General features: G+C 43.8%; 1 protein-coding gene across 3 annotated transcripts in view; it reads left to right on the top strand.

Moving 5' to 3' along the window:
- Positions 1–23,602, top strand: part of EVC2 (EvC ciliary complex subunit 2) — a 608,136-nt gene that overhangs the window by 401,387 nt on the left and 183,147 nt on the right. For all 3 annotated transcript variants that reach the window (XM_085642436.1, XM_085642435.1, XM_085642434.1), the window contains one exon: positions 5,347–5,558. In XM_085642436.1, coding sequence (XP_085498562.1) covers positions 5,347–5,558 — 212 coding nt within the window. The remainder of the gene's footprint in view (positions 1–5,346; positions 5,559–23,602) is intronic.

Here is a 23,602-nt window from a genome sequence, read left to right as displayed (position 1 = left end):
GGCGATTGCACAGACTTTACAGTTCGTACACTTGAAAAAACCTTTGGGTTTCAGCCATGTCTCTTGTTTATTTTTATTTTGAAAATGGCTGTGAACCAGTTGATCTTTAAGATTTTTCGCCCTCGGAATGTAATGTTTGGACGATCTCCTACTTTTTGGAGACTGTTGGGTCTATATGCAATATATGACAGTTCTTGCGCATAATTCTCATAATTTGTGATTTCCCGTGGAATAAGTTGTATTTTTTGTTCATTTTCTTCATTTTTACGTCATGATTTTCTCTCTTTCATAAAGTCAGTTGTGGGTACTGTCATTGTTCGTTGTAGGGAGGCATTGATGATTTTGGAGTGGCATTTCCAATTTTTGAATCTTTCTGTTGCCAACCGGTGATTTCTTTGCCATTCTTCCTCCTGGGAGCATATTCTTTTAATTCTGAGAAATTCCCCATAGGAAATGTTTTTGATCAGACTAGCTTGATGGAAACTCTCTGCATGTAGAACAGCATTGGATCTGTACTCTTCCGATGCAGGGTGGTATGTACTTCATTATTTTGGATGTAGATTTCAGTATCTAAAAACCCAACCCGTTCTTCACTGATGTCATATGTGAATTTCAAATTGGTTTCGGAGTTGTTCAAGATCTCAAAATACTCTGCGAATTCTTCACTATTTCCATCCCAAATTATCAGTAGATCGTCTATATACCTTAGCCATGTTATGGTTTTACTCACATAGCAGTCATTTTCATGTTTCCAGGCCTAGGTCTTTTCCCTTCATCCCATGGTGTGGCTGGCATAACTGGGGCTAAAGGAAAAACCCATCACCGTGCCTTTCACTTGGCGATAGTTCTCTTCTCCGAACATGAATGTGTTCTGTTCTAGACAGATCTGTACCATCTCTAACAACATTTTGTTGTGATCTGAGAACTGGATGTTCCTTTATTGTAGGAAGTGTTCACACGCTCTTAGGCCAATATCATTTTTTATGTTGGAATATATGATATCACATCCATCGTTATCAGTTTATATGTTCTTAGCCAAGGAGTTTCCTGCAGGTGTCTCAGTAAATCTCCTGTGTCTTGCAAGTATGACGTCATGCCTTTAACATATGGTAATAGAAACACATCCAAGTAATTGGCCATGGGTTCCAATAAAGCTCCCTTTGCTGATATTATTGGCCTCCCTGGTGGTCTAGTGGGATGTTTGTGAATTTTTTGGAGAAAATATATCCTCACCATTTTTAGATGATCCCTGCTGAGATATTTCACTTCATCCTCATCCAATACATTTTTATTCATCCATAGAGTTAGTTTGACATCCAATTCTTGTTTCCACTTCATTGTCGGGTTTTCTTTAAGTTTTTCATAATACTCTTTATTTCTCAGTTGCAAATATGCTTCCCGCATATAGGCTTCTTTCTCCAGAATAATAACATTTCCTCCCTTGTCCGCCATTTTTATTTCAAGTGTTTCATAATTTTTCAAGCTTTGTAATGAACAGCGCTCTTTCAAAGAAATATTGTTTGTCTTTTTTCACATAATTTAGATGATATAAATCTTTTATTACACAATCATGGAACATGTTGATTTTATTGCCCTGTGCGAGCTGCGGGTAGAATTTAGATTGAGCTTTCTTTCCGCTACTTCCTGTTCCCAATTGTGGACAATGTATATTAAATTCTCTTCTTTCGAATTAGGGTCTTGGTCCAATTCCATCAATGTTACAAAGTTATCTGAGTCTTTTGCTGTAAGTTTCATGCTTGGTTCTGTGATCTTTTTACTGTACTGTGCCATTTTAGGGTTCTCTGCGAAAAGTTTGTCCAATTTAACTTTTCGAACGTATTTGTAGAGATCTACTCGTATCTCTGCTAGGTCAATGTTATTGGTTGGGCAAAAATATAGGCCTAATTTTAACAATTTCATTTCAGTTTCAGTCAATATTTTTTTTTGATAGATTGATTACTTCGAGTTCCTGTGAAGGGTTTATTGGAGACACATCTAATTCCATTTCTGCCTCATACTTCTTGTCGTTGTTCCCACTCTTTTTGGATTTGATGTTCCGCTTTCCTCGCTTGTTGGTTTGTTCAGGCATTTCCTCGTCCTCTGCCTTTTCCTCGGTTGATTCCCGATGGCGTCGCCATGTTCTTTTCCCAGTTTTTTTGTTGAAGCGCCAATCTCATCTCTCCTAAAAAAGTGCAACGCGGCCGTCCTTCACTCTGTTCTCCTTTCCCCTCACAGGCGTCAGTAGATGTCTATGATGATAAGCTGCCAATGTTGGTTACCAAATCCAATTTCCCTTATTGTTTAAAGCGATCAAATTGCCTTGCGTATGTAAAGATACGACCCTCCAGGTAATCTTCTTTGTCTGTCTGAAATTTTGATTGTTTTCTCGCCTGTACAGTTTCTTTGTGTTTTTCAATGTGAAGTTCCAGCTCCTCTTTAAACTTAGTTAGATTTGAATTCAGATCCAAGGTTGCTAGTTCTCTTTCCATTTCTTTCACCTGTGTTGTAGTCTTTTCCAGAGCTATTTGAATGTGTTTTACCAATATTTCCATCAATCCTAATGAGGATTTTAAAATGAATTCACCCCACTCATTGAGCAGTTCATTGATTGTTTCCTGATGGCATCACATTTATACACAAACCTGGTGGTACAGGTTTAACTTCCAGATACTTTTTCAGGGACGCTACTTCCCACCACTTGTTTATTTCTCTTTTTGAGAGTTTTTCCCATGTTCTTAATTTGTTCTTTATATCTGTTTTTTGTAAATTACTTGACACTCCAGTTCCAGTACTTGTTGACACTTCTTATTCAAAGAAAGTGTCAATTAATGGGTTTCTCTTGGCTTACCCTTTATCCATGTTTAACTGGCTTTTTAGCTGCTATTATAGATGCTGTCTCCTTTTTTCCTCCTTATTCATCTCACTGTGTTGCCAAAACCTTGAAATTAATTAGAATAACAGTTCTCCAAGTTGATTTTACGCGCGTACTTCTTTCAGGTTGAGCTTTACACAATGTTAAACCAGCCGGCATTCCTCCACAATTGGATACAATGTAACAAAGATCGTTGCTCGCTCACCGTTAACTCAATAACTCATAACTCAATTGCCCACTGGAGGGCAAGATTCCAAAGGAAAATAGGCCCACTGGAGGGCAGGATTAAACATGAGTATATAGGTTTACCCAATAGTGGGTTAGTAGTGACAAAAATTATTGTAGTGCACTCAATAGGGACCTCAGTAGAAATTGCGGTAACATGAGTGATAGAGAAGGCACACAATGGTGTGTTATAGGCTCTATCAACACCTAGATAAGAAATGGGATTTAATTCAGAAGCTAATAATCTTCAAACTCGATGTGAGGTCAAGTTCTCAAAGGGGACATATTCATTTTACTTCAAATTGGTGTCTTTAACAATTTTTTTTCTATTCACGTTAATTTACGGCGTAGGTTTTGAACTACATTATCCAGAATGCTCAGCAGTAGGCTGCAGGAAACGATGTAATCACTAGTCTTGTATGTTTAAAAAGAAACAATGCAGCACCTGTTGGCTTGTTTGTCTCGTGAACAAGGTCTCGGATGAGACTGAAACGCCTAGAGAGTTTCTGGCATGCTGAAATAAATCAAAGCTGAGATTGCAGTAATTTGTGAGCCTCCTTTATTCGTGAGTGCGAGCAGAACTTCCTTTGGGAGAAAGTGGTGATATTAGAAACGGCTTGGCTCTGCCGAACCACAACAGCACCGCCGATAGCGACCAGGGGTCAGAGAAAGGGGCCGTTGTGAAAGGATATATATATTTTTTCACTGAAAAAAACAAAGGTTACATGGATGTGATAGTTTGGCTCAGATTTCACTCATATGAAGCTAGTGAAATTCAGCAGTTATAGTTACCGGAGATAACTATAACTTACGCCCCCGCTATGCACTGCGTATGACCTCACATATAACATCACTGATGACATCACTAATGATGAGGTCTCAGCAGTCCCAGTGTGCGGGACTTACTTGTGACAACATTAGAGGTTCTTGGCCCCTAGTGACTCTCAGCAGCAAAGGGTACTCCATCCTCCAAACAATAGTGGCCAGGAGGCCCCTTTGGAGAGCGGTTGAGAAAGGGGGAAGGCCTCTGATGAGGTGTGAGTAATCCTGCTGTGGGGGAATTACTTGTGGCAACCATATGGGTTCTTGGCCCCCAACGACCCTCAGCAGCCAAGGGCACTTCATCCCCCAACCAGTTGTGCACCAGGAGGCCTCTTTGCAGACTGGTCAAGAAAGGGGACAGAGCCTCAGATGAGGTCTGAGCAATCCCGCTGTAGTGGCCAGGAGACCCCTTCGGAGAGCGTTTGAGAAAGGGGGAAGGCCTCTGATGAAGTCTGAGCAATCCTGCTGTGGGGGAATTACTTGTGGCAAAAATAGGGGTACTTGGCACCCAACGACCCTCAGCAGCCAAGAGGACTTTATCCCCCAACCAGTAGTGCGCCAAGAGGCCCATTTGCAGAGTGGTTGAGAAAGGGGATGTTGATTGGCCTTCCTCAATAATGAAACAACATAATGTACACATATCAGTCATTATCACAAATTTACAAAAAAAATAATCATAGAGACCTATTTTCTGCATATAAATAAACAATGAATTGAACATCAATGCATCTGGGTTATCACATTTGCTGGATTCAACTATTTCCGACTCAGGAGTTGGAGACCCTGATTCGAGTCTCGACGTTGGCGCAACATCCTGTGATTTAGGGCAAATCACTTAATCCTCCCAGTGCCCATGGACACTGTTTGGATACCCTCATGGGTAATAAGCTGCGCTATATAAATCTACAAACTTTAACTGTTAACTTTAAAACATGAATGCTGAAACCGACCCCTAAAATAATAATCTGCAAAAGTGCCATATCCAAATATCAAAAAGTCACAAGTGTGATTTTAGCGGGTGGATATCAAATCAAAGGCTTGTGCTGTTATGATATTTCATGCATCAGTTTACAAAATTATATGATCAATACTGCAAAGGCAAACTTGGAGTCATATCATCTACTGCAAGGGTATAACATATTAATAAAATTGACAAACATAAATTTGAGATCTTAAAAAATTGATTTTTAATAAAAACTTTATCACGGACCACTGCCCTAATTCCATCGGGCATATAGAGTAGCCCTGTGTCCGTTGTTTTTATCACCAGATGTCTAGATATCTTATATATTGAAGTGTTCACTTAGTCGGGTGGAATATTCAAGATATTGAAGAAGATTATATTTGCATTGCCCATATCAAATTGAGAAAATAAATATGTATTTTTAATTCTGTTCTTTTTTTTCAATGTACATGATGACCCCTAGAAAAGTGGAGAACTTTACAGAAAGCTTGAATCTGAGGAGTTGCAAAAGGAGAAAACTGAACCTCAAGATTATGTGATGAAAAAACAAAGGTTGGCAACAGAAGGTCTGGAGGATTACAATGAAGTTGACCAAGATGTAGATCGGCAAACTACTGCTCTTCTGAGACGAGCACTGGAAAAATGCAAACAAATTGTCGAGCAGCAGAGAGGAAGGTGGGATATTCTATATAGCTTCATGATTTTAGTTGACACAAGGTTAAAAATGTCTTGTGATTTTAATTTGTATGTCTAGACATACAAGCACATGTACAAAGTGATTATTATAATTTTCAATAAGTTCCCCTTTCCAAGGCATGAGTAAGAATGGATGTAAGTAATGTGGTTGACAGTATATAGGGGAGGGTCATATTCTGGACACTTGTGTATATATTGTCTAGAAAGATGCCTGTCAGTGTGATAGAGCTACAGATCGGTGTTCAGACATTGCATGTGAGTATTATATCCCAGTACCCTAAATTGGCATCACTTCGAGATAAACATAGGCGCTACCTGTTCGGTCTTTCGAACATGTCCTGCTCCTTCTTTTTCTGTCCTAATGATCAGATGCTTAGAATGCTTAGAATGATTGGTACAGAACTGTGACACAATTAAGTAATTTCATAATAATGTTACAACAACATTTTTATAAAAATAATTAAGAGTACACCAGAAGTCTGCTCCCAAATGATATTTCGCCATGGATTCAACTCCACAAATACTACTTGTTGCTCTGAAATAACTTTATAACACCACCACTTCTAATGTATAATCAGTCTGTGTAATCCGCTAACTGTCCTTCTGAAGGAAAGAGACTTACTTTCACGATCCATTCCATCCTTCGATGTAGGACCATCCCTTTAAACTTCTTGTCAGTATGAACCTGTGCAAAGACGTTCAGCTTCCCTTGGAAGTCCACCCTTTATTTCAAAGACTATTTCAGCTGCGATTTTCAAATTCTTCAAACCATTTTTCTCTCTAGGAAGACTCTCATATGTTCTAGTCTCCTTGCTAAGGTTGGGGGAATAACATAGGGCAGTGCACTTCATATGTCACCTCCTTATTCACAATCTCCTTCTGAAGCACCCTGCCCCTTAGCCCAGCTATTCTCAATATTGCATCTCAGTACATCTGTCAATTTGTGTGAATACTACCTTCCTTCTAGAGATCTAATACACTCTATGTATGAAAGGAGCATTCTCACCAACTACCTCTCAACAGACATTAACCATCACTCCCTCAATCTACATATGGGTTTCCCCAGCAGACACTTTTAATATGTACCCCCAGTATTCACACATTGGCCCCCTCCCTCTCATTTTCCTTGACCTCTGACCAATAGTTGTTACTCAAAATGCCCTCTACAGCAAAACATTTAAGCTATGCCTCCTCTTCCAAACCATTTCTGTTGCTTTCTAGCATTGGTCCATTTTGATTTCAACTGCACCCACCATTTGTTCTATTCCATTCAATGATAGACTGAATGCTGAGCATTGTCAAACATTCACTCTAAGTCACAGATCTGGGTTTCAACCATTGTTATTTTGCTCACCAACCCATTCCAATTTGGACACAGCCATATACAAATCAGCCTTGACCCTTCTCTCCATGGGAACCTTCCAGCCTGAACTATCAGGCCAGGTTGTAATGATGATGCCCAGATATATAAAAAGAAATGATGGTTTATTTTTCCTGCAGCCCAGTACAAACAGGACTGTGTAATCCAACAATCCAATATCTTCTAGTAAACGACCAGTAGTCAAGAGTACCAGGATACAGCATCACATTGGAACACTTGACATTCTTAAATAAACACTAAACCTAATGACATTCAAAAGATATTTCATTACATTACATCTGAAATACCACAACCATATATAACACATCCCCTACCTTAACATACTGCAAGAGTACTTGTTCATAAACGAACCTGAAGAATGAAAGAGGAGGGAACAAAAGGATATTTATAACATTGATCAATTTAAAACTACTGAATCATCAATATCACTAGCACCCCTTTTTCCATCATCTCTACACTTGACTACTCTGCGAACATTCCATGCTTTACCGTATTGAGTAACTATACTTTTCTTGTTTACATTTATAACTTTAATAACTCGCCCAAATTTGGAATCTCCCCTAGACCTAAAACCTGGTTTGAGTATCCTCCCCAGTATTCTCCCACAACAAAACGGGGCTCTTTCACATTCGATTTCATGTCATACTTTGCTTTCGTTTTACATTGTTTATCCTTTACCCTCTCAGCTACACTATCCAAATCCACCTCGCCCCCCATTGTTAAGTTCTTCTTTATCCACCAGGGACACAGATTAGAGCTCCGTAACAAAATGTGATGTAAAGCGGTACATACAAAGTCTTTCTCTAAGAGCTCTTTTCCAATCAGCACTAGAACGTCTTGCAGCAACCACACTCTCCTTGAGCCCTCTACTAAAGCGTTCAACTTAACCATTTTCTTGTGGTTCATATAAGGTCGTGATAACGTGCCTAATGCCAAGCATGAACAAACACTCTTCCGTCTCCTTATACTTGAGTTCACTCTATTGTCTATCACCATCACTTCAGGACAAACTTCATGAAATAATATTTCTCTAAAGAACTCAATACCAACCCTAGAAGTCACTTGTGGCACAAATTTAACCTCTGGCCATTTTAAATGATAGTCAACCATGACCAGGGCAAATCTCGCTTCCTGAGAAAGAGTGTTAAAAGGTCCGGATATATCAAAAGCCACCTTCTCCCAAGGCAAAGCTGGGCAGAAAACTGGACCAAGCGAAGCATGAAACACAGAGCATTTTATAGCAGCTTTAACATACACAACAGTCTTTTACCAGATGGTCTACCATTACATCCAAACCAGGCCACCAGAAAACAGAATTAACAAATTTCTTTATGGAAGACATTCCCTGGTGTCCCTGGTGAGATAACTCCATAATCCTTCCTTGTGTTCCAGCAGAAGGGACACACTTCCCCCCCCTTTGGCTATTAATTCACCTTCCATAACCAATTCTTCTGAAACTTTGAGAAAATTGTTGCACTTGAAGGGTAACAACTTTCTCTTTAGACCATCTTTCTGCTAGATATTTCTTAATCATTTGCAGATGGTTAAGAAATATCCAGTAGAAAGATTTTCTTCCCCCATTTGTTTTTTCCACACCACCTCTGACAAGCCAGCAAACTCCACACCCACAAAATCCTTAACATTCTCAACCATTTCCACCTCATCACGTTCCACATCACCATCATCAGGACATGGCAACCTGGATAAACAATCAGTTATAAAGTTGTATTTACCTGGCATATAATCTACTCCAAAGTTATATTCCATTAACCTAGAGACAAGTCTGGCAATTTGCGCAGTGGCGTTCCAACCCCCACCAGGAGACTAAATGCTTACCAGTGGCTTGTGGTCCATCCTGAGAATGAACCGGCTTCCCTGCACATAGCTATAGAAGTGTTCAACTGCCCAAACACATGCCAGAAGCTCCTTCTCAATGACTGCATACATTTTTTCTGTTTCACTAAGTGTCCTGGACGCAAATGCAACACACCACTCTTCTGTCCCAAACCTCCTACTAATTCCATACAAACTCACAAGAATCATAATAGTGCACGTCTTAATTATACAAAAGGGTCTCAATGTGGGAGCATTGGCAATTTCTTTTTTGATCTTCTGGAAAGCAAACTGCTGTTTGTTCATCCAAATAAACTCTGCTTTACCCCTAGAAAGTTCTGTGAGCGGCTCCATTTTAGTTGCAAAAGCCTGTATAAACTTACTGTAATATTCAGGCAGTCCCGCAAAAGATAGCAGTTTTTCCTTGAGAGCAGGGGCATTTAGAATTGCATCCACCAAAGATTTTTTGGGAACCACACCATCACTTGATAAAATGTGTCCTAAGTACTCAACAGTTGCACTGAAACATTTACATACATCTCCCTTCAGTGTTAGCGCATGATCTTCCAGTAATTTGAACAAAGCTCCCTTTGTTCTTTTTCATTTTTAGAAAATATCAAGATGTCATCCTGGAAGCACTTCACACATTTATCTAGCTCTTTAAAAATGTGGAACATAGCTCTCAGGAATACTGAAGCCGCAAAGGGAAGTCCAAATGGGATTCTTTTAAATTTTAATAAATCTTGGTGTCAGGATGTCACTCTGCAGGATCCATTCGCAGTGATAAGCTCCCCCTCCGGACCTGCCAAACACCCTGAAGATTAAATAAACACAGGGTGTTCGACTGATACGGCGAGGGGAAAAAATCCCCAATGGGGGAAAAACCCGGGGGGGGGGGGGAAAGGAAGGGGTCAGCAGGGAAGGGAAGCTGAAAAACAAAACACACCAGTTAATACAAAGTCACTTCCCTACTCTCAGTATATCTCGCTAACAAAAAAGAGCGTCACCTGAGCTAGCACGACAGAGCGGCTTCACCGCAGCGTTTCCTTCCTTTTGCCTTCCTTCCCCTACAGAACACAAGAACACCATTTAGGGGACAATGCACTCCTGGCCCACCTAAGCATCACTATGAAAGAATTGATGGCTACGTACCCCCCCTTTGCTCTGGAAATACCCTGGTCTGTAATTTCCTCTGCAGGGTCACCCTTTGGGCTATTCTCCTGGGGTATTCCTTCCAAACAACAAACGATATATTGTACTCGGCAAATGTTCCAACAAAAAACGTCACGCGACCTTTGAAGTATATTGCTCCATATACTCCGATGAAACCAACAAGCCCCCTCCGAGGGTCCTAAGTCCAACAAACACGGGAGGGCGTAGGATTAACTACTGCCGTCCGCTTTGTATTTACTAATCCGCCCTACCGGCATCGGACCTTCGTGACGGTAATGCAGAGGATTCCCCCCAGCATTCCGCCCCTTGCAGCTATCTTTAACAGTCCGGGAGTCTATCCGCTCCCCTGGTCTCCAGACAGCAACGGCCCCCTCTGAACACTCCAATCCCCGACACACCAGACCGTTACCCTGGTACCTGCACGAGCGTCCCGCTCGTCCTCAAACCTCCAGCCCTGGATCGGCAAAAACCCAGACGACCACCAGCACCGGACTAGGGAGTCTGAATCCGCTCCTCTGGTTGCGCTGCTTCTCGAGCAGCCTTTGGACACACAGTAGCCGAGCGCCGAGGCTCCCGCCAGGTTCAGCTGAATCAGGAACACTCCCCTACCGGCCTCGCTTCGCTATATCTGTCCGCGGCAAGGGCTTCTGGGAAATGTAGTTTAAAACCCACGGAAACGTGGGAGTTGTAGTCCAGGCAGGCGCCTAGACTAGATCCTGACAGTATGTCCTCCTCCCCGGCGCCTTCTAGGCCCAGGCTTGGAAGGGAACCTCCGATGGAAGGAAGCAATGGCCCTTGGTGCGTGCACGTTGCCCCATGGCTCCCATGAGTCGTCCTCCGCCGAATAACCCTTCCATGAGACCAAATACCAGAGCACCCCCCTGCGTATTTTGGAGTCACGTATGGACCGAACTTCGTATTCCAGCCCATCGTCACCGATCACCGGTGGGGGTATCCTCCTTTGGGACGTCAGCGCCTTCTTCAATAAATGTACATGGAACACCGGATGGATCTTTATCGTGTTAGGCAGCCTCAGTTTGTACGACACAGGATTGACTTGTCGCACTATCGGATAGGGGCCAATAAAGCGTGGATGAAAGATACTTCTCATCTTAAAACGGATGTACCTAGTGGAAAGCCACACCTTCTCCCCCACTTGAAACTGAGGACCGGGAGTTCTATGTTTGTCCTCCCAACGCTTGTATATCTCTTTCGCTTTCACCAAATGAGTGTGCACTACCCTATGCACCTTCCTCAACGCACGGATGCGAGCCTTCACGGTGGGCTGGTTGTCTACTTCCGGAGGGATAACGATGGGTAAGAAGCGGGCTTCATAACCGTAATTGGCTTTAAAAGGGGACACACCCGTAGAGCTGTGTCAAGCATTGTTATAAGCCAACTCGGCCATCCATAGCAGGTTCACCCACAATTCCTGCGCTTCCTTGGAATAACATCGCAAGTATTTTTTCAAAGTCTGGTTCAGCCTTTCTGTCTGCCCATCAGTCTGCGGGTGAAAGCTCGTGGAAAGGGCTGCTTCAATCCCCAGGGCCTGACACCAACTTCTCCAAAAACGTGCAACGAACTGTGGGCCCCTGTCGGATACGATCACCTGAGGAACTCCGTGTAGCCGTATGACCTGAGAAGCCAATAACTGGGCGGTTTGGCTGGCCGTGGGTAGCTTGGTACATGGTATGAAATGACCCATCTTGGTTAGATTATCAATCACCACCAAGACAGCCGAGAATCCCTGATCCAAGGGCAACCCTGTCACGTAGTCTAGACTTATATTCTGCCATGGGCGAGCAGGTGTGGGCATGGGCATTAGTAGGCCTTTCCTCTTTGTGTTCTCTCCCTTAGCTCTTGCACACTCCTCGCACTCTTGCACCCACCGCCTGGCGTCTTCAACCAAGGTTTCCCACCAAAAGTACCTCTGAAGCAGACGCACCGTCTTGGTAACCCCTGGATGCCCCGCCAGGGGCGTTACGTGACACCACAAGGCGTCTGCTTTTCGGTTCTCTACTCCAGGTCTATAGGTCATCACAAAGTTAAACTCAGCAAAAAAAAGCATCCAACGCATTTGTCTTTGCGTCAAATGCCTCGCTGATGACATATACTGCAGGTTTCGGTGGTCAGTGTAGACCGTCACAGCGTGACGAGCCCCCCACAGGTAGTGTCTCCACTCCTGAAACGCACGTTTGATAGCTAAAAGCTCTTTTTCAGCTGTGGTATAGTTGAGCTCTGCGGGGCTCAACTTGCTAGACAGGTATGCCACCGGATGGAGGCGACCAGTGAGTGAATCCCTCTGCGACAAGACCGCCCCTATTGCTTCCTCCGAAGCGTCTGCTTCCACCACAAAGGGTTGTTCCAGTACAGGATGGACTAACACCGGGGCCGTAGTGAACGCTCTTTTTAGGGTCGCAAAAGCCTCCTCTGCCTCTTTGGTCCATACAAATTGTACCCCTTTTTTCAACAGCCTGGTTATCGGGACTGCTATCTGTGAGAACTGGGCAATGAAACGGCGGTAATAATTGGCGAACCCCAAAAAACTCTGCACTTCCCGCACGTTCTTTGGGGCTGGCCATTCCTGCACCGCCCTGACCTTCCGGTCTGACATCTGCAATCCCTTGGCACTGAGATTCACTCCTAGGAACTCCACCTCATGAACCCCAAACTCACACTTGCTCAACTTTACGTATAAGTGATGTTCTCTCAGCCTCTCCAATACCTTTTTCACTTGTTCTGTATGGCTTGATTCGTCCTGTGAGTATATCAGTATGTCGTCGATATACATTACTACAAACTGGTCCACATAGTCTTTTAGAACTTCATTTATAAAATATTGGAAAGCCGCCGGGGCGTTACAAAGCCCAAAGGGCATTACCAAATACTCGTAAAGACCATACCGCGTCTTGAACGCCGTCTTCCACTCATCCCCCTCGCGTACCCTGACCAGGTGATAGGCCCCCCGTAAATCCAAAAGGGTATAGATCCTTGCCTCCCTCACCTGGTCAAGCAACACGGAGATGAGGGGCAGAGGATAACGGTTGCGTACGGTGTTTTTGTTCAAGACGCGATAATCCACACATGCTCTTAAGTCTCCATTGGCCTTCGCTATAAAGAAGATTGGGGAAACTGCAGGGGAGCGAGAAGGCCTAATAAACCCCAATTTAAGGTAATGATCGATGTATTCCTTTAGATGAGTTGTCTCGGGGACAGATAACGCATATACTCGGCAAGTAGGGATAGTCGCCCCCTCCACCAAATCAATGCGGCAATCATACTCCCGGTGCGGAGGTAGAGTGTCCGCCTTGATTTCGCTAAACACATCTCCATAGCCGCTGTATTCCTTAGGGAGTTGTACGTCGGTTTCTGCTGCCGTAGCGGCCAAGTAAGGGGTGGCCAACACCGCTACATGAACTGAGGGACTAGGCAACGGATGCTCCTGACAAAACTCGGGCAAAAACTGGAGCGTCTTAGTTCTCCAATTAATCGTGGGATTATGTAGGCATAGCCCTGGCATGCCTAGGATTACCTCATACTGAGGGGCCGCGATGATGTTTAACGACAACCGCTCAGCATGGATAACCCCCGCAGAACCACAGATAGACCTACCTCTTGCGTTCTTTCTGTTATCTGGCCTGATTTCAAAGGTTGCCCGTCTACCGCTAGAACTTCTTCAGGGTTCTCTCTCGGGACACGGGGTATGGCCAGACGGGACACCAGGCCTTCGTTGATAAAATTGCCTGTTGCCCCTGAGTCAAGCATAACCAAAACTGTATGGATTTCCCTCTCACATTCAAGTGTCATACCTACTCCTACCGTGGAGAGCGAGGTGAGCTTCCATTCCTGTCCTCCCTCCACCCCTGATCTCGGGTTCTCGGACAGCCCCACATCAGAGGCTATGGAAGACACCGCGACTCTCTTGAATCTATTGGCCCCCGTACTCTTGGGCTTGGAGGGGCATTCCCTAACGTAATGCCCCTTCTTCCCACAGTACATAAAAAGTCCCTGGGACCTCCTGACTCCTCTCTCTTCCTTCGTTAAGGGTGCTCGAAGAGCTCCTATCTCCATAGGTTCCGGACTGCCTTCGATCCCTCCCAAGGGCTTACGAGGGGGCCGGTCATAGCCAACAGACCCCCTATCCCATCTTCTCCGACCACCCCCTCTCTCTGTCATGCGACTGTCCAGTCTTAAAGCCAGATTGATCATGTCTACACACGTTTGTGGCTGTGGATCTACTTGAGCTACCACATCCTTCAGATCCTCTTTTAACCCCTGATAAAATGAGACATTCTTTTCTCTTCCGGCCATTCAGCCTCAGCACCAGTCTGTTAAACGTGGTCAAATACGTAATCAGCTCGCCTTTACCTTGTCTCAATTCCAAGAGTTCTTTGTCTACACTAAAGGTTGTAGCCCTACGGTCGAAGACCTTCTCGAGCTCTGTTCTAAAGGCAGACCAATCAGACAAAATGGCATCATTGTTCCTTACGAGTGGCACCGCCCAATTGGCAGCGTCCCCTGCCAAATAGGATATGGCGAAAGCCACCCTGGAATGATTAGATGGGAAAGAAGCAGGCTTACAGGAAAAATGTAGCAGTATCTGCGTCAGAAAAACCTGGGTTTTGCGAGGGTCGCCGGAAAACCTCTCGGGGGTAGCCAAAGGTATGGGAGGGGGCACCGTCACCTGGATGGAAGAAGCAGGAGCGGATGCACTGAAGGGGTTCCTGGTCAATTGTTCTACCTTGTCTCTTAAGACGGTGGTTTCGGCTCTAGCCGACGCCAACTCCTGTTGAACCAGGACTAAAGCGTGTAACACGTCCTCCATGGACGCCATTATCACTGCGAAATGAACCGGGCAGAATGTAATTCTTGGGTTCGTGATTCTGTCAGGTTGTCACACTGCAGGATCCATTCGCAGTGATAAGCTCCACCTCCGGACCTGCCAAACACCCTGAAGATTAAATAAACACAGGGTGTTCGACTGATACGGCGAGGGAAAAAAACCCCAACTAGGGGAAAAACCCAGGGGGGGGGAAAGGAAGGGGTCAGCAGGGAAGGGAAGCTGAAAAACAAAACATACCGGTTAATACAAAGTCACTTCCCTACTCTCAGTATATCTCGCTAACAAAAAAGAGCGTCACCTGAGCTAGCACGACAGAGCGGCTTCACTGCAGCGTTTCCTTCCTTTTGCCTTCCTTCCCCTACAGAACACAAGAACACCATTTAGGGGACAATGCACTCCTGGCCCATCTAAGCATCACTATGAAAGAATTGATGGCTACGTACCCCCCCCCTTTGCTCTGAAAATACCCTGGTCTGTAATTTCCTCTGCAGGGTCACCCTTTGGACTATTCTCCTGGGGTATTCCTTCCAAACAACAAACGATATATTGTACTCGGCAAATGTTCCAACAAAAAACGTCACACGACCTTTGAAGTATATTGCGCCATATACTCCGATGAAACCAACAAGCCCCCTCCGAGGGTCCTAAGTCCAACAAACACGGGAGGGCGTAGGATTAACTACTGCCGTCCGCTTTGTATTTACTAATCCGGCCTCGGACCTTCGTGACGGTAATATGAAGGATTCCCCCCAGCATTCCGCCCCTTGCAGCTATCTTTAACAGTCCGGGAGTCTATCCGCTCCCCTGGTCTCCAGACAGCAACGGCCCCCTCTGAACACTCCAATCCCCGACACACCAGACCGTTACCCTGGTACCTGCTCGAGCGTCCCGCTCGTCCTCAAACCTCCAGCCCTGGATCGGTAAAAACCCAGACGACCACCAGCGCCGGACTAGGGAGTCTGAATCCGCTCCTCTGGTTGCGCTGCTTCTCGAGCAGCCTTTGGACACACAGTAGCAGAGTGTCGAGGCTCCCGCCAGGTTCAGCTGAATCAGGAACACTCCCCTACCGGCCTCGCTTCGCTATATCCGTCCGCGGCAAGGGCTTCTGGGAAATGTAGTTTAAAACCCACGGAAACGTGGGAGTTGTAGTCCAGGCAGGCGCCTAGACTAGATCCTGACACTTGGGGTGTAAGAAACGCGGTGAAATGGTTGAATTCCTCTGTAAGTTCAATTTGATGGTATGCCGAACGAAGTTCTAAAATATATAAAAACTTTGGCTCCCTCAAGCGCACTCAAAACTTATTTTATGTTCAGCAGCGGGTGACAAACCACCACTAAATTTGCATTAAAGACCCTCAAGTCCCCACCTAACCTGAGGCTCTAGTCAGGTTTGCGAGCCAAAACAATGGGGGATATGTATTCTGAGGATTCCACCTCCTGAATTATCCCTTTATCGAACAACTCTTCCAACACTCCTTTCTGACATTCACTGGTACACCTCTAAGTTTCTGTTTCACAGGAACAGCATTAGCTATTACTTTAGTTTGATGGCTGAACCCTACCTAATTCCCAAGTCTTCCATCAAAAACCTTGGGGATCAGCTGAATTACTCCTTCCTCTTATTCCCCATCAGACAGTAATAACACAGGATCCTTACATCTCGGGTTAAGCATAATGCCCAATTTAGCTTGGTCTTTCCACCCCAACACACCCTTGACAGCCACACACAATTTAATCTGTGCCTTTCTCCCTTTGAATTAAATATCCACTTCCTGAAAATGTTGATCGTGGAATCATCAGAACTCTCTACAATGATATCAGAGTCCTTGAGGGTAACCCACCCAATCATTGCATACATTATTCTTTAGTAATAATTGTCCATGGTCATCAACTCAAGATCAACCCTTATTAAGTGAACACAACATTTGGGTGGTCTCTTAGCTTCCTGTATCTCATTTCCATCCGTATCTGAACCATCCTTACGTCTATTAATGGACAGAACTATACCATTATTTCCTTCGCCTCCTCCATTTTGGTCCCACTCATCAGTTACAGATGAAACTTTCCCTTTAGTGCCTATGGCACCACCTATTTTTTCTTGCTAATCCCTGCATACTCTTGCAAAATGTCCCACACGCCCACACTTGCTCCATTCTCTACCAAATGCAGGACACTGAGGTGACGAGGCAATGTGGTTGGTGTTACCACACCTAACACAGTGGGAATTCCCAGCTCCTCTTCTGAAAGTCTGCCTACATCCACGGGAACTGCTAGCATTCATGTAAGGCTGACTACCGATCCTGGTACCACTCGAACCAACACTACATACATCTTCTGCATTCTTATTATCCTTGCTCAATGATTTTATCCATCTGTCAGATTGTTCTAGAGCTTTAGCAGTAGTAATAGCCATCTGTAGATTTGGATTGCCCAAAACCCACAAGTGTCTTTGGACTTTTTTGCTTTTGATGGGTACTATAATTTGGTCCTGATCACCTCATCAGCAATAGGTCCAAAATTACTGTTAGTCGAAAGTGAACGCAATTCTGTAAGGAACTCATCAAATGTTTCATTTTCCTCATGTGCGCGAGTGTAGAACTTAAATCGGTTGAACACATCAATAGTTTTGAGTTTAAAACGATGCTCCATTCTTAACATGGCTTCCTCATGTACATTCCTTCCACTTTGTTCCCCTACCGGTTGTAAAGTTCTAAAAACTACCTGTCCTTCCAACCCCAAACAATAATATATATTTATTTCTTTCAGGTGCCATTTTTTCTCCATCGATAGCCTTAATATACGTTATAAACTCCTCTATCCATCTAGTCCAAGGGATAGGAGGCTCCCCTTTATTCTGCTGAAATTTGGCTGGGACATCAAATGGCATTAGAATTGAAAATACGTGCACTGGTAACAAAAGCATGTTTAGACAGAAGTATAGTGAACAGAAATGCGCCTCCCTTTTTTGTAATTTATAGTAATTGCTTAAAATCACAATATTATCTCAACAGGAAGAAACCTCATGGATGGACTTGCAGAACACTACTTGGTACAATCTAACATTAGCGTGTCCCAATGAGTTACATTAATAGGTTATTCATTAGCTGCCCTGCCTGGTGACAGTACAATTTCGAATATCGAAGAAGCAGCTTTTTCTTCTCTGTGATTCAAATTCACCGTCCGGTCACCAGTCAACGGCATTTCAACTTCATGCTTGTGGTTTTTTATTTGGCACATATTTGCCACATCTAGTTTTTGTCTTGGTATGATAAGATAGCTGTGTCAGAATAATGGAACTGTGGCCATGAAAATCATCAATTGTTAGGTAGCAGCATGTCAGGCAAGGTATTATGAGCAAATATTTATTTTATCATAGCAGAAGCATGCAAAGGACAATTCAGATTCTCAGCTTCGTCCTAACCTCCTCTACCTTGCCAACCCCTTTTCATGCCAAGTTCAATTGCTATAAATACACAGCAATCACCAGTGACATAATCGAGAGACACAATATACCATCTCCCTTTTGGACCCAACACCCAGAATAGACAAACGACACACAATCACAACATACACAAGAACCATAAGCACAAGAAACTCAATATAACACATACTTTGTTGGATTGCAATGTTTACCTTGTATATGAGTACTACAAATTGTCTCAGCCAAACCAGTAGAATACGTTTACAATTGTAAACTTAGTAGAATGAGTTTACAAAGAACAGTTTACAGTTGTAATTATTTGCATGCCCGGCCTTGTCCATTACCAACCAGTTCTCCAGCCACTTCTTTCGACAGCATTCTATTCTAAACTGCTCTGTTGACCACGTTTAAACTAACCTCCCTCTTATGGTCATCAAGTAATAACATTAATAACTCCAACTGTTCCAAACTTAGCCACATGCCTCACATTCCAATTTCTCCCATCTGGCATATGTGCACTATGTGTATTACCAGCCACAACGTTCACTGGTGAACGAAACGTGGGTTTCCCCTTTCTGAGTCTAGAAATGATTTCTTCCCCCTATTGACCTTTAAAAACCATTATTTGAGTATAGTCTGCTCCCACTCCACTCTCCAAATGGCTTAGCGACTTGAATGTTGATTCTGACTAGAAACTCTCCTCTGTCTGGCAATCATGCATTTTAGGCAGTCGCAGCAGCATCAATGGTAAGTCACAAGATGACCCTCCAAAGCTGCATATGCATGTGTACAATTCTTAATGGCGGGTGGATCCTTCAGCCATTAACCCACTATGTAAGTCCTCAACATAGCTCACTTATGAATTCCGAAACATACAGTCATCCTGCTTTTGGATGAATCAGAGCTAGGTGTGTAAATGTTGATGATGACAGTGCTAGTGTTACGGGAAACAGGGGCCTCAATGCGAGGGTTTAACCACAGTGTCTTAAACCATCTTCCAGGGCTTGTGACTTGCTTCCTGATATGCCATGTGTCTTAGTAAAGCCCAAGGAGAAATGCTGCCATTTTTACCATATACACGTACCATATACATGTTCTCCTAAGTTGCCTTCTCTTTCAGACAATGACTTTTGACATACATTTGCGTGTGTGACAATGCAGGATTAGTTTCTCTGAAACTTCATAGTTTATGAATTCCATTTAGTAGGAACATTATCACAACACATACAAGGCCTTGATACACATTGTGCAAATGTCGTTCATCCATAAGGCAAGGAAGGTATCAATAGATCATAACAATGTCAGCCTGTCTAATGTCTCAGCTCTAGAGCAAGGAAGCTGGTTGTTCTAAATAAACAAGCATTTCCGGGTTTCACCAGAGGAGCACTTTGCTGTCATTGCAAGGTCACTACGTGCTGATCCTTTAGGCAAGCTACTTGCTTATCCCTCTGCGAGGGGTGTCCAATTCATGACCAAGACGGGAACTTACATTCTTTCACTTCAGGTAATGGGGTTAGATCATCAAGATGGGGGATTCTTGACAGAACACATACATAGACCCTAAGCATTTTGGTTAGGGAACACATAGTAGGAGTACGCAATACTGATGTCTAAATATGCCTTCATATATGCATTGTCTTAGTAAGATGATGAAGCTTTCATTATGTTCACTGTCCTTATATTGCTAATCACTTTTATCTGCTTTGGTCTATTGATCATAGCAGCACATATCATTTACACAATAAATATTGAAAACGCCCCACTATATATTCCTTGTATATTTCTCTGAGAGAAAGATAGCACAAGTGACTGAGCGAAAAGGTTCAAGATCTGTTACCACGAGCCCTGAGAAGGGTTCAGGGTTGTCATGTTTTGTGGTTGCCAAAACCATTTGCTACCTGTGTAGGTTTTGGGGAGCATCTGTTATGTTATGTATGGAGTTTTATTGAGCGCACATTTCACCCGAAGGTCTCAAAGTGCTAGCCTTTCACAGAAAGATAGGAAAGGAATAGAAGAGGGGGACTGTCTGGGAAAGTGGAGGACTCAGAACAGCCAGGTTTTGAGAGACTTACAAAACTTTCTGTGGTCGGTCTCCGTATGGAGATTCAGAGGGAGTGCATTCCACATGGTGGGGGCGAGACAAGAGAAAGACCTTCTACCATTCCTGGCGGTACGGATCTTGGGAAGAGTAGGAAGGTGTTTATTAGCAGATCGAAGAGTTCTGGAGGGGTAATACCTTTTCAATTTATTAGCAAAATAGTGAGGGCTGTGTCCACTGAGAGTTTTGTGGACTAGACAGTTAATCTTGAACGTTATACATTTTCTGATAGGGAGCCAGTGGAGAGGCCTCAGACTGGGTGCCGATGGTGGATTTAATAGTAGTTTGGCTGCCGTGTTTTGAAGGACCTGAAGTTTTGTTAGGAGCTCTTCGTTAATGGAAGCCATGAGGGCATTGCCATAATCAAGCCTGCGGATGATTAATCCTTGTACCAGTGGCATACGGGATGACAGTGGGACTCATTTAAAGATCTTACGGAGGCTGCGAATTAGTCAGCAACAGATGCTGGCCACATGATTGACATGATCGGACATAGAAAGTTGATTGTTAATCAGCACAAGGTTGTAAACTGCCGACTTGGGTGAGGGACATATACCTAGATTAGGAGGCCACCAATCACTTGACCACAGGGTCTGTGCTTTATCGAAGAGGATGATTTGGGTTTTACTGGCATTGAGCTGCAAATGATTATTTTGCATCCAGCAGTGTATGTCAGACATACACTGCCTGAAACGAAGTTTGGTATCAATGAGATCTGGTTCAAGTGTGATTAACAGCTGAGTATCGTCAGCGTACTATACTGTGTCAAAGCCGTGAGTTTTAATCACGCTAGCTAAGGGTGCCACGTACAGGTTGAAGAGTGTGGTGCTCAAAATAGAGCCTTGGGGGACACCCTTGCTGGAGGCAAAAGTGCCCATGTGAACTTTGGAGTTTCGATCTGAAAAGTAGCTTGTGAGCCAGTTCAATGCGGCGCCCCGACCCCCATCTTCCACAGATGATTCAAAAGAGTCCTGTGGGAGATGGTGTCGAAGGCAGCCGACAAGTCGAGAAGGACCAAGATGGCAGATTGTCTGGCGTCGAGAGAGAGTCTAATATTGTCTACTATTTCCAGCAGGGCGGTTTCGGTGCTATGAGAAGCCCGAAACCCATATTGGGAGGGATCCAGCAGATTGTTGAACTCCAGGTAGGTGGTGAGTTGTTTATTGACTAATGACTCTAGGACCTTCCCAAAGAAAGGGAGAAGGGAGATGGGCCAATAGTTGTTGGGCAGCTTTGGGTCTAGGGTGGTCTTCTTTAGTATGGGTATAACCATAGCCTCTTTCCACCTTGTTCGAATGGTTGAGGTAGTAAGGATAAGCTGAGGAGCTTGATAAGGCCAGGAAGAAGGGCTGGCCCAATTTTAGACAGATTATGTGAGGAAACTGGGTCAGCAGGGGAGCTGGATTTGACCTTACAGAGGGCAGCGCTAACAACCTCTTGCGTTAATTTAATGAATTCATTAAGGGAGGTGGAGGTTGGGAGATGATTGCTGGCAAGCCCTTGGAGTTGTTGTTCACCGACTGTGTGGGGGAAGAGACTATGAATGTTTTTGATTTTGTCCACAAAAAAAGAGGCTCTGGTAGCACTGTTGACTAACTGGTCTGTAGGATGACATATCCTCCGGGGGGTTGGATGGAATCAGTCTTTCAGCATCCCTATGTTTATGTTGTCCAGCAAACGCGTAGTTCCTACTGGGAAGGGGGTAACTGCATGACACGACGCCGCAAACATTGGTAGAATTGGTTCTTATTTAGTGGATTGCCTGAGTAGTTCTATCGTGCTTTCTCAGAGACCCCTACTTACCTCTTAACTTGAGATTTCCATGATGATAGGCCCTACTTTGCTCAGATGAGGAGGTGACCCCTATGTATTGGCTGTATGTTGTTCAAGCTTGGACCTTTCAAAGGATCTATTCCTTTTGTGTTATCCTCTCTGTAATTCACTTTGAATAATGGCTGATGAAGGCTGAGAACTGCAGACATCACAACATGGTCTTGCAGCTACAGGCGGAGACATCGTCTTCGTGGTTGAGGCTTACAAACCATTTAGACTAGAGGTATTCTATTCCTGGGTTGCATTCCTGCCTGCAAATGGCAACACACGATTCTTTCACACTTACAAACAGGGTGAAGTACCATAGAATTATACACCACACAAAGAGATAGAAATACCTCTAACACACCAAGAAGACATAAATTGGTGTAATGGTGCACTACCACACACAACAGCAAATGTTAGACTCTGTCCTCTCAATGTTGGTAGAATTGGTTCTTATTTAGTGGATTGCCTGAGTAAACAAAGCTAATCGCACATTTGCAGTAGAAAATGCACACAGTGCAGCACTAATGAACTACATAGTGCGGAAGAAACAATGCTTGATATCTGGAATGGATTTTTCTAGCAAAATATAGCGCCTGGAAGCAGACATCTGATAACATTTTCAGGGCTAGGCTCTCTGAGGCTATTCTGTTGATTAGCCCAAGGGTATAAGAATAACCCTGGGCAGTTCTCAGACAGCGTAACAGAGCTACTACAAAATTTTGATGACCAGGCATTGTCCTTTGTCAACGACATTTACTTAATGGATGATAACCTTTCAAAGCACTTGACAAGAGTAGACTTCATAGTTCTAAGGTTTGCTCACATGGGCTACAAATTAAATTTAATTTCAAAAAGTGAAAATTGCCTATCTCCATGTACTTTCTCTGGGATATGAGCTGTCAAGTGAAGGCAAGAGCCTTGCAACATACTTCCTAGAGATGAGTGATCTACTCTATAAATATAATTGACTCTAACCCAGTCCCGGAAAAGAATGGGTGCCCATGTAGGCCCAATGAGGGACAAGTTACAACCACATCAGGGGCTCACTCGGGGCATCCGGTTAAGGTCACATATGAAAAGGATCCACATAATAGATTGGAAGTACAAAGTACACCAATGTTAAGGCCCATTCAAACAGTCCCACAGAATATAACTTCGAATATTAAAGTAGTGAATCAGCCCGAGAGTATATTTAAAACCCCACCCGCCACTATATTACCTACTATCAATTTACCCCCTGAATCTTGCCCCCTGGTAGTAATTTTCACAGGGGTCCCAGAACTAAGGGGAGAGCAGAAAGAATCACGCCAGGAACTGAAAAATAAAATCATACACTGGTTGAACCAAAACAAACCGTTGCCAAGGGACATAGATGGTGAAATTTTACTGGTGAGAAGAGTAAATTGGCTTGGCAGTAGGAGAAAAGATATAGACGGGAATTGCATTGTCGCCA

Source organism: Triturus cristatus, chromosome 2_2, assembly GCF_964204655.1.
Source record: "Triturus cristatus chromosome 2_2, aTriCri1.1, whole genome shotgun sequence".
Classification (NCBI taxonomy): Eukaryota; Metazoa; Chordata; class Amphibia; order Caudata; family Salamandridae; genus Triturus; species Triturus cristatus.
The sequence above is the reverse complement of the archived record's forward strand: the minus strand, read 5'-3'. Positions and strand labels throughout refer to the sequence as shown.